Source organism: Conger conger, chromosome 4 (genome assembly GCF_963514075.1).
Source record: "Conger conger chromosome 4, fConCon1.1, whole genome shotgun sequence".
NCBI classification, from domain to species: Eukaryota; Metazoa; Chordata; class Actinopteri; order Anguilliformes; family Congridae; genus Conger; species Conger conger.
In genome coordinates, this window is record NC_083763.1 from 45,862,007 (window position 1) to 45,874,637 (window position 12,631).

Consider the following 12,631-nt stretch of genomic DNA (forward strand, 5'->3'; position numbering starts at 1 on the left):
TTGCAGAATTGTTACAAAGTTTTTTTATTTAATTTGCCACAGCATCTCCGTATTTCCATTTAGCAGATGCGTCATTATCGTACATACACCGGCCGGCTGGTTTGTGAATGGACATCTCTCAGAGGGAGATTACTTAAATATAGAGGAACGTTCGGACCCTTGTAAACAAATTAAAAATGATTTGATGATGACAATCAGATGCGTTAGACAAATCCGTTATGATATAATCCACTTACCTTGGCGTACGCAAGCTGAAGATAGTTGTATGGGATTCGTCTGTGGAAATCCTGGATGACATCCTCACTAACTCTGTGCATTGACTGAGAGCCCACTACACTTTCGATACATTCGTTCAAGCAAGAAGCCCTATGAAGCACAGCATCGAAGAACCGCAAATCCGAGGAAAACGCATCAAATGGGTGCTTGTCCTTGCACTGCAGCCTGCATCGGACTTTAGTCCGGCGAAGTTCAGAATAGCTGCTTAGCGCTCTCTCCATGTAGCTTACCACATTTTTATAGTCACTGCTGTAGAAAGCTTCCACTCCGTTATCATACAGAAGGTCGTACGGCTCTAAGAAGGCATATGCTGAACACAACAAAGTTGTTTGTAAAAGGGCAAATAGTCCGGCGAAAAAAATACTTATTGAAAAGTTGACATCCATCTTCTGAGAATACGCCGTTAACAAAGTTTAGTACACTTGCATACTCTGCCATTCAGCGTGCAGTGTCCCGTCTAATATATTAAAGCTGGCCAGGATGGTTAGCGGAGTCCAGAGAGACGGATGACGAACAATTGCAGGGGATGAAACTCAACACTAAATCACTCGGCTACCGCAGAGTTTTAAAGCGGCAGGAGGCAACTGAAGGAAAATGAACATGGCACATTTCATAAAACCCCCCACAAAAGAAGGAAATGGCTCTGAGTGTCATTTTTTCGTTTTTAGCATCTTTAACGACCAGAAAGCATATATGCTGTCTAATGTGCAGTAGCCTATAATGTATCCTATAATATACCTTTAATGTTGTTTATGTTGAAATATTTCATTTGCACATAAAAAAGAATAATCAAACAAAATCGAAAACCAGATATGGAATAAAGCAATTCCACTTTCCACTTCATCCACAAGTAGCCTAATTTTATGCTGAAAAATATTAGTTCAAAAAAATTAGTCTAAATTAAATATTGAACTGCCATCCAAACATGGAACAAGATAAATTATTAAGGCTAAAGATAAAGATAAGATAAAGTTACAAACAAAGAAATCATTGTAATGCCTATGTGATTTAGGTGACACAGCAATGGAGTTCTTGTGCATTTGCATAGTCTGCAAAAAAAAATAAAAGAATGCAGTGAGTGCATTCTTCAAGCAGCACCTCTCCCCATCCCTCCCTACCTCCCTGTGAACCTTAATTGTTGTCTTTGTGATTTGCGTAGTGTTTTGGTATTTTTAGTTGGCTAGGTAAGCAGTATTTGGATAGTTAAGTTTGGTCACTTTTGCTTTGTTGTTTGTTTGTTTATTTGTTGGGAAAAAAAAGAAGAAAAAAAAGGGCCCTGGTCCTTATCTTTGTTGTACGGGTAGCAATTGAAATTGTACTTCCCTCTAGGGTCTTTCAGCGCACTTACCCCTGGTTATGGGTATGCACTTTGTTGTACGTCGCTCTGGATAAGAGCGTCTGCCAAATGCCAATAATGTAATGTAATGCTGAAACTCTGGAAAATACAGTTCCATCTTTACCACAATGAACTTTCTGGAAAAGGATCCCTATAGAGAAAAGAATTGCAGTGGTCCTTTTTTCTTTCTTCAAAAAAAAAATGAATACAATGATCAAGTTATTTGCCAACTAAATTAACCACATCAAAGCCACAAGGCCTTTATAAACAATTGTGCAGAGATATATTCCATTTAAATGTTCCATTACAGAGTATTGTGTGTTTTTCCATTTACTTGCTAGTTTTGGTCTACGTGAATAAAAAAACAGTCGACAGGGACAGCTCCTGTCAGAAATAGAGGATTTTTGGAATACCATAGGTAAACACCGATCTCTGTAACAGATAAGGCACACTTCATTAGCATCTCAGTGGTGAGAATGAGGTCAGCACACAATTAGAATATCAAAAAAATCAAGTTTTGCTGGTACCTCACTTGTGGGATGTACAATAGTGTCTCTCCACTGTGAGTCTCATTAATACAAGATGTAAGATTTGATGAGCAAAGGGGAGCTTTTCTCCCTTGACAACGTCAGGTTGCACACAGAAATATTCTCTGCATTCTTTTCATTCAAACAATTGGTGGTGAACTTTCCTATAATTGAAACCAAATATGTAAATTCAATTAAAATTGTCATTTTGCTGACTCACTTCAGAGTGTATTCTATACATTTTAGTGCTATTTAAGCGCAAAATAGCCAAAGTATTGGCACACCAAAGGAACATTTTACATAGAGTTGTGGACTATGTATTTCTCATGGTTTGCTCAGCTATCCCTGGCTGTTTACCAAGAATACACATGTGATCATCAGTTACAGTACAGTGTAATCAGAGACATGCTCATGATCGGTGCACACTGGAATCGAAATGAAACGAAACACCTTTGCCTGAAGTAGCCAAAGCTCCCTCCCATAACCCAAAGCCCTCTGTTGCTGATATGAAGTTATATGTCTCCCTCTAGTGGCTATTAAGTGTATTTTGTTAAGGTATTATTCGGAATTTAACGTTTTTTTTTCCCGGATAGATCTATCCGTAGTCGATCAGAACCATGGCAAAATTCACAAGCACACACATTCACAAACATAACATGGCTTTTATTGCGTTGTTTTCTTTTGCATTATTGTCCAGCTTGTGTTTTTATTTACTGACCTCTGTTACAGCAAAGTTGGGTGCCACATGGGGCTACCTTCACTTACTGGTGCAATTGAGCAGCGCACCATTCGTCTGCTTTGTGTACTCCCTTTGTGTAGTCCCTCCATCCAGTTCTGCAAAGCAGCAAGTACACTACTCGTACATAATGGTGAATTAATTTCTTCCTGTTCTTAACTCTTGCGTCTTTTTTACGATGTTAATGTCCCATTTTACAGCTACGAAACAACAAAACAATGGACCTTATGCAAGATTTACGAGCTGATTTTGTTTTCTGAAGTTACAGCGTTTGTTGAATCTGACGTGGCTCGTGCATCACCATCTTACAATAAAAGGAAGAGAAAGTTACGATAAGAATGCAAAAATGTTCATGCATTAGGCCCAATAAGTGTCAACCACACATAACAGCTTGTGTTCTGTCTACTGGGGCTTGGCTACCGGATATGGATGTGGGTGGGTGGGTGTTTTTTATTAATTACCCTAGGGTAATTTTTAGAATTTCCCATGGTTAATCCAAAGTCAGTGGGAGAGCCCAGATGAGAAAAAAACCTTCAAGGGGAGTGAAATGCATCCATCTTTCTTGCTAACTCATTATGTCTGATTTGACCAGAAATTGTATTGTATTGATGTTCACACTGATCACTTGATTTATCAGTGAATTCTTAGGGTGATGTTGATCTCTTCAACGGCCAGTTATTTATTCTCCCTCCAAAAAGATTGAATGGCACGATCCTTCACAGAAGGCAGTCAATGTCCTCTATTGTCTTGTCTGAGTGAAATATTGAAGTTATACAGTTTTACAGACACATAATGTTACCTTATGTCTCCAGCAGAGGACACTAATCGACAAAAAATATACTCTCGAGTTTTTGCATCATGTGTACTGTTGCATATTTCCTCATCAAATTATCTGAGGTCTGTATCATGTGCAATGTATGTCACTGACATTTCATAGTGCTTTATGGTTACTCATGAAGCTTTATGGGTACTCTAAAAACCATAAGGAATATACAGTATGATCCTGGTGTCACAAAAATGGACAATTGTTATTCAAGACTGAGTAATTAAAGAGATATCGAGACTTCATTACCAAAGCCTCCCAGACATGTAAAAGTAGTTAACCCTCATTATGTTTTGGGTCAATTTGACCCCATTTAGTGTTTGGCATCTCTTAAAAATCAGTTAAACTTGTCTCATATTGATACTGTATGATTTTTCAAATGTTTTAATTTGCTGGTATTAAATGGTAAATGTGCAATAAAGTTCTGTACCAATTGTGCATACACATGTGTTGTGTGGGGTTCTTTTGACCTTCTGTATAAAATGAAAGAAAATATACAACCATTTTTATTTTTTATCTCAGTAATAAAATCTTAACATTATAGGCGGGTTAAGGGCTGAAGATTGTTAGCCATCATTAAGAAATCTATAGGCCTGCCAGTTTGCAAGATGTTGTAAATTGTGTTACAACTCAACATCAAGTCTTAATAAAGGAATTACATTACATTACATTACATTATAGGCATTTGGCAGACGCTCTTATCCAGAGCGACATACAACAAAGTGCAAAGTGAATACCCATAGCCAAGGATAAGTGCACTGAAAGACCCTAGAGGGAAGCACAATTTAAATTGCTACCTGCACAACAAAAAAATCATCTTAAAAAAATTATTTCTTTATTTTTTTAATCGTAGTACCGCGACATGCAAATGAATGAACAATGTATACCCAGCCAAATAAAACATCCAATACACAAGTAAATATCACAGGTAAAGACAACAATTAAGGTTTACAGGGAGGTAGGATTATGTATCCAAAGCAATCTGCCTAAATATGTTTGTGTACTTGCTAGCCACTGTGATTTATTTTTAATCTGTAGTCACAGAAGAAAATAAAATAGTAAACAGAAAACACACAACAACATGCACAAGCTGCTACCTTCTCAGTACAGGGAAGGAACCTGGACACAACAAGTTTAGCGAAGTTTCTTACAGAAACTGAAAGCCACTGTTCTATTTCCCAAGCCAAACACACACACATATACACATATTACATGCACCTCTCTCTCTCACACACACACATACATACACACACATGCACGTACACACACACACAGTCTCTCTCTCTCTCTCTCTCTCTCTCTCTCTCTCACACACACACACACACACACACACACACACACACACACACACACACACACACCAACCACACCTCAATCTGCCTAATGCAACCCAGTCATTGGATTTATGGACCACCTGCACCCTGTTCTTAATAACACATACAGTTTTATCACTGACAACAATCGTACAACAAAAATGCTATGAAAAATAAAAATGACTTCATCACAACCTGGAGCAAGACTGCATTAGCTGCACAATGAGGTGTTTGTCCATAAAAACTTTAGCACATGGATGAGTGTCCTCCTACAAACACTCCTGTGTGGATTCATTCACCAGAATGACACAGTTTACTTCTTCACACAGAGGAAAAAAACTGGATTCTTCCTGCGAATGATTTGAGAACAACCACCTGCATTTTGTCCTGGCACCACATTGAAAAGGAGGATTAAGCCCTGCGCAAAATTTACTACCAGCTTTCAATTAACTGCTTCTAGATGCCATGTTTATTGTAGGCTGGGGGAATTGTACTGCTTAGATCACCATTCAAGTTTAGGTTCTGAAATCATTTATTTGCAGATTTATATGCATGCTCTGGGTTTGAACCTTGTCATCTATAGTATCTACAACTGTATCTCTGTGAGGGGTAATGTTTGCTCATATAAAATCTTTTTGGAGTGTCCATACCCAGGGAATTCACTCCCCCCATGTTTTGGGTGAAAAATAGGGCTGTGTTCATAGGATGACTTAAGCTCAGACATCCTGGCCTCGGTGAAATGGTGCAACGTGAAACCAGCAAAAAGCAACCTCAGAAAACCCCAGTAAGCACTGTGATGGAATGCAGGGTTCTGAAGAAGCTTATCAAGGCTGGAGGTAGGATCGGGAGAGTAACAGTGGGCTCCGGTGGGATTGCGATTTGTGTGGTGGGGCAATTTGCTTTGTTTTGTTTTCTTCCATCCTCAGGGGATATAATGAGCACTTCCTCACCATATACTCTTACACAGCTCCTAGTCCAGGCCCTGGGGCCCTCACATATGGCCTATTGTAATCCCCTTGTTGCTGTCTCACATATGGCCTGTTGTAATCCCCTTGTTGCTGTCTCAGATATGGCCTATTGTAATCCCCTTGTTGCTGGTCTCCCTGCTTGCACTGCTATACCCCTGCAGCTGATTGATTGATTGGTTTTATTTGACATACTTAGTGTGAGTAGCCCTTATGCAACAATTATATACAAGTACATAGGAAAATTATGAGGAAACAAAACATAATAAAGTCATGTTGACTTATTTTCATTGTGGTCCTCGTAATAGCTAACGCTAACAGCTAACTCTGTACGCACCCATTGGAAGGGGTGGAAATGCCCTGGTTCAGAAGGTGAATGTCTACCTATGAACTTAGTCAGCAGATTTCACTAACTAGTTCTACCTCCTGGTGATACAAACAAAATGGGGAGGATTTTTACTTTCAGAACTTGAATTTTCCACCTTGTCACTATCTCTCCACATCTCACATCACCTCCAACCTGTTACAGCTGCCATGCAGACTGAAGACCCAGCCCTACAGACTCCATCTTGGCTCCCCTTCCACCCCCATCCAGTAACACTCCCACCTTTTGTACTAATTAAAAGGTTGGAGTCCTACTCCCATGTTTTCATATCCTATTGTGTTTATATACCCCTTCCACTCATGCTGTTTTTACCATATCTTGCATTCCATATACTGTATATACACTCAGTGAGCAGTGTATTAGGTATTTATTAGACTTTGCGTTACTTTCACCTTCCTGCCAGCTTTGACCAGTCTGGCCCTTCTCCTTGGTCCTCTCTCATTAACTTGGTGTTTCTGCCCACAGAACTGCTGCTCACTTTTGTTTTTCACACCATTCTCTGCAAACTCTAGAGACTGCTGTGCATGAAAATCCCAGGAGATACTCAAACTTGATATCTCAGTTTCTGAGATACTCAAGCCACCCTGTCTGGCACTAACAATAATTCCACGGTCAAAGTCACTTAGATCACTTTTTTCCCCCATTTTGATGGTTGAATATTAACTGAAACTCCTGACCCATATCTGCATAGTTTTATGCATTGCACAGCTGCCACATGTAAAAATGCTCTTAACAAAGTATGTTTTATGCTGTATGTCCATTTTGTTTTGTCTCATTATGCCTGCAGTGAAGTACCTTGAGCTGTCATGTGTACGATAGCCTCTCCCCAGAAATTAAAAAGGTTTCCGTTTAAGTTTAGCTTGAATTGTAAATCACTTTTTGTAAATGGTGGTATGTTGTTAGAAATCTGACCATCAGGAGAAGGTGTGGTTTCCCAGTGTCAATACATCCTGAATGTGCTTAATGCTAAAACTGTGCCAAAATAAGTATCTTCTGTCATTTTTGTTAGCTAGACAGATTTACTCAGGGGTGTGATTAAATGCTACATCAAACCTTTATCACAAACGGCCAGCAACTCTCTTACTTTGGAATTAAAACAATGTTCTTGAGGCATTACTCAAGAAAAGATAGGTAGATATAGAGCAAGCAGGAAATGACAGGGATATTTTTCATATGTATGAGAATAATGGGATTGCAAGGACGGGAAATTCCAAGCTGTGTCCGCAACTTCAGATACGAATATGTATTTTCAGTGGATATGTAAAAAAGATTATTTCTACTTAAAGGGACTCCTCCCCCAATTCCCAACGCACAGGTTGGGAATTGGGGGAGGAGTCCCTTTATTATTTTTCCACTAATATTTTCTGAATTCCATACAAACAGTCCCGGCCAAAAGTTTTGTCGCATGAGTGGACAAAAGTGACAATTGCTAATTACCCAACTCTTAATTAGCTAATACAGTTAGGAAACAACACAAATGAATCATAAGTGTCTAAAGTTTATTTAGATACTAGCAAAACAAAAATTTCATCGATGCTTATAAGGTTTATTGCTTGATAATGATGAACAAGCCAGTTTCTACCTGGACAAAAGTCTTGTCGCAAATCAAATTATAATCAATACATTTTATCTTTCTCAAAAAGTAAATAAAATACCAAATGAAAAATCAGTCTAGTATTTCATCATGGACTATAAGTTAAGAAATTGATATCTTGTATGGGCTCCTTTGGCCTGCAGAACAGTTGCCATCCGGTTTGGCAGAGAGTCGTAGAGCTTGTTGATGAAGTCGTCGGGGATGGCATGGAAGGCCACCTTGCAGGCATCCCAAAGCTCCTCCAAGTGAATAATTAGCAATTGTCACTTTTGTCCACTCATGCAACAAAACTTTTGGCCGGGACTGTAATACAGCCCACTGGAAGATGGTTTTGAAACTTTGGATGAACGATCCTTTTAATACTCGCCTATGGAACTATGTTGTGGGAGAAACAGGAAACCAAGACGGAGAGAGGCCATGGGTCTTTCTGAGCTATGTGTCATTAGCCAAATAATCATCTGAGTTGGGAGGTTCTCAGTCAAAAGGGTTTGTTATCTCATCATGGGCAGCTATGGTATGACCACACCAGCAGTGCACAAGATTTGACAAAATAACAGCTAGTGGACTTCAGTGTTAAAAGAGACCACCAGCATATACCTCATATGATGCTAGTCATTAGCCTGTGCCTGGAGGGGCCTACACATTTGAATAGGCATTACAAATTGAGGAGAAAGTAAAAGAATAAGCAATATAAATGCGATAAAATGTGATAATATATACTCAGAGAGATAAAATGCATTTTATCTCTCTGGGAGATTAGTACAGATTCTGTTGCGTGCTCCCACATGGATGACATAACCCCATCCATTTCGTTTTCATATATTTTAAAATGATTGATTGTTCAGTTTGCATTCAAAATATTCAAAATAGTTTCAATTATGTGTCTCTTCTAGTTTTCTTTTATTTTCCTTTCAGACAAGGACAGGTTCATTTGGGTAGTCTGTGGGGGATAGCAACAATTTAGGGAATTTAGCAGAATTTAGTAGAAGACAAGGCATAGACTTTTGAGAATCTCAAGCTGGGCTCACTGTCTATACACAAGTTGTCCAGAACCCTGAAACTGGCAAGATTTTGCAGTCAGGGGATTTAGCTGTCTTAATAATATATACAGCCCAAGTCATCATAATACTAGCCATAACTTAAGATGCTTTTCTCTCCTGGTGCAGAAATCAGCCAATGAACGGGTTGCAATTCAGTTTCTCTTGCTTTCACCTTAGGCCATACCTCAGGCGATATATAAGTAAATCCATATCTATATAGAATTTCTTGAAATAATATAGAAGCATTAGTAAAAGAATGGGCGCATTAACAGCAAGCACTATCATGCCAAGGGCAGCACCCTTCAGCAACTATGTAGCGCTCTTTTAACAGCTGATCCTCATCTCAACTGCCTCCTCTCAACTCTGTTTAAGGACTATCGCACTGCTGATTTGCAAAATGCTGGTGGATCAACAGCAGGCTAGTACTGGGCAGCTCATGGGCTCTATGTTTGCCAATAGAGAAGAGAACTATCACCCCCTATCAAGATATATGCAATTGGGAGGTGTACTTGTAACCTCTCGCTTTCTCCATGTACTTGCTCAGGGTTACATGTTAAAGTTAAAACAGTAACTTTCAAACTTTTTTATTCTTTTTTCTAAGCCTAAATTTATAAAGGTTCTCCCAAATTGTCTGGCCTTGGTAATGAGAACTGTCAATTAGCTATGACGTGCCCCCGCTTTCCTGTAGGCCAAGCTGTGGCCCACAAGTTATAAGGGAGGGATAAGGGGAGTGGTTATCCTCGTGTGATGCACTACCAGGAGAACATTCTCAACCGGTTGAAAATAGGACAATACATCAAATCCTTTCTGCTCCAAAACTAAAGAATGGACATATTTAATACTTTCATCATGTTTCTTCAATGCCCTCTTGTGCAAATAGCATATAAAAACCTTTTTTAAAAAAATATGCAATAGACCAACTCCTTTAAGCATTGTTTTATCATTTTAACTGGAATAAGTTTGCCATCCATACACCCATTATCTAACCTGGTTATTCCTGGACTGGGTCAGGAAGGGTGGGGTTGGGGGGAGGGAGTGTTCCAGAATGCATTGGGCATTCAGGAATTTCTGAATACACCCTGGACAGATGACAAATCCATCACAGGGAATCACTTCTCATTTATTTTAATTCTGTTGTTAGTTTGTTAACAAGAGTTGCCAGGCGCCCAAGGTACTTTTCTTCCCACAGTTATGACCTTTAGAACTAGCGAACTCATAGTGCAGACTGGCAAACTAGCTATCTTAATAACGTAGCTAGAGATAGATTTGATCTATCTTCAAATCTTCTTCATAAAATTCAAACTGCCTGTTAAGAGGGCGGCCTGTAGCGTAGTGGTTATTGTAAAGGACCGGGACACCCATGGTCGGTGGTTCTAATCCCGGTGTAGTCACAAAACTAAGCAGGATTGTCTCCTGCTTAGTCTAATCAACTGTACATCGTTCTGGATAAGAGTGTCTGCCAAATGCCTATAATGTAATGTGAAAAGAGGTATTTACACATTATCCGTGGTTGGCTGGGCTGAACCTGTGGGTGATCATAGCAGCCTGGAAGGTCATGTGCCCCTTTGTGAAAGATAGTTGTCATTACATTGCACAGTGACTTCCACACATGCTTAGATGTGGGCAAATTTGCATTTTGCAAAAATAATCATCTCTTCAGACAATGTAACCGGAGATTTGAGACCCAGGAGAAGTATTATTTTGACATAATGTATTGGATGCAAGAACTTGTTGCAGTGAAAATATTTTAAACATATACATTTTATTTCCTTTTCATTGAATACTCCTTATGTTAAGAGTAATATTGTATAGAGCTCGGGAAAGCCAAAATGTAATGTCCTCATTTGAGGATGCAGGGTCTCGGCTTAAGGCTTTCATAATTTGAAAAGGAATGAATAAAATATGAATAACGAATATTAATAATAGATTATTTTGCAGAGGATATTTCTCAACTCATTGTTGTCAACTGATTTTGATTTTCTTCTTCTGTTCTTTTTTTTTTTTAAACGAGAATTCATGTCATATAAAAAGTGTAACATTAATATTACTTACTATATTCATAAAGATGTATTCAATCTATGTACTCATGTTGCTGGTTTCATATTGGTAACTCAAGCCACTTCTGCTGCCACTGTATTTCTGAACAGAGAGAAATGACTGAACAATTTCACAACTAAAAATAATGTTTTACTGAATGACTATTTAAAGCTGCTGAGTACAGTGTTGTGACGGTGTTCTTTGTAGTGGTATGAGTGACCTGGTTTCAATCCACAAATTACACAAACACAACTGTTACAAGTATTACACTTCCAAACATAGCTGATGATCAAATTTGTTTTGTAAAAAGCAGATTTTAAAAACATCTTATTAGCCCATTAAGGAATGTTACCCCATATAGCCATTATAGCTTTATGCGGGTTATGAACTCATTCCAGCAGTTTTTGAGTCAAAGACAACCACAAAGATACACGTGGAAAACTGTTCTAAACTTGTTTTTCGTATTCATTCATATATTTTTACCATCTTACAATCAAAAAATCTTCTATGTGACCACTGTGAAAGGTTCAGAGTCACTATTCTGAATATTCTATATTCTCTTTTCTGTGTTCATGTATATCCTTTGACAGAATACAAATGTCTTGGATGAAAAAAACACGTCACAGTGCAAATATTATTTATTTTGTTTTTATTGAATGTTGCTTGTATTGTAGGTTAGAAGTTAATTGAGATTAAGACCACAATGTCCTCTGCTGGGCACAAAAATGAATTTCTGGGTCATAGGGATATATAAAGGCATTCAGATGTATAAGAATATAAATATAAATTTGCATTTTAGCCATGGAAAATACAACTCCTTTCTGGAAGGTATATAAACTGCCTGTCTTCTCCCAAAATATTTTTAAAAGGTAATTCTACAATTAAACTGTGGTGCATGTAAACCAATTATCACATTTTTAGAGGAATTGTTTTAAATATGTTTAGAATATGTTAACTATAATATGTTGAGTCTAATAATAATGTCAATAACACATCCTTTTTGAGTGTCATATTGCTATGTATTTACCAGGTTAAAAATAGTGTGGTAAAAATATCAAAGTGTTGGGTAATTGCTGCTAAAGAAATAGATAAAGAAGCTAAAATTTTCAGAAACACCTCCTCTATTACCTATCAGTTAAAGGGACTGCCTAGTAGTTATCAAAGTTTCAGGAGTATAATGTGTACTTCCAAGAATGTAGATAATTTCTTGGAAACACCTCTTTTAGGAAGTAAGTATTGCCTATTTCCTAGGAAGTACACAACTACGCTCAGGCAATACCAACATAAACCTTTAAAAACTAGTCACTTGAATTGATAGGTGATATAAAAGGTGTTTATAAGTATTTCAAGTTCAATTTCATAGTATTTACCTATTTTACCAGTGCCCATTATGTGGTATTCATACCTGGTTATTAGGGGGATTGTAGAACTAAGCATTACCATAATATCATACTTACAGTAGAGCACATATGTAATTGATCAAATTGCCATGGAAACCTTGGAGCTCTTCCAGCTGGGCAATCATAATGACAAGTAACGTAAACTCATCGTGTTCCGAACAGAACACAGCCGCTTCCACCAGAAGTTAATGTCCATTCA

General features: G+C 38.2%; 1 protein-coding gene across 1 annotated transcript in view; it reads right to left on the minus strand.

Moving 5' to 3' along the window:
• Positions 1-820, minus strand: part of p3h2 (prolyl 3-hydroxylase 2) — a 64,616-nt gene extending 63,796 nt beyond the window's left edge. Inside the window, exon 1 of the mRNA XM_061238704.1 lies at positions 237-820. Within this exon, the coding sequence (XP_061094688.1) occupies positions 237-662 (426 nt within the window). The 5' untranslated portion in view covers positions 663-820. The remainder of the gene's footprint in view (positions 1-236) is intronic.
• Positions 821-12,631: the final 11,811 nt, after the last annotated feature.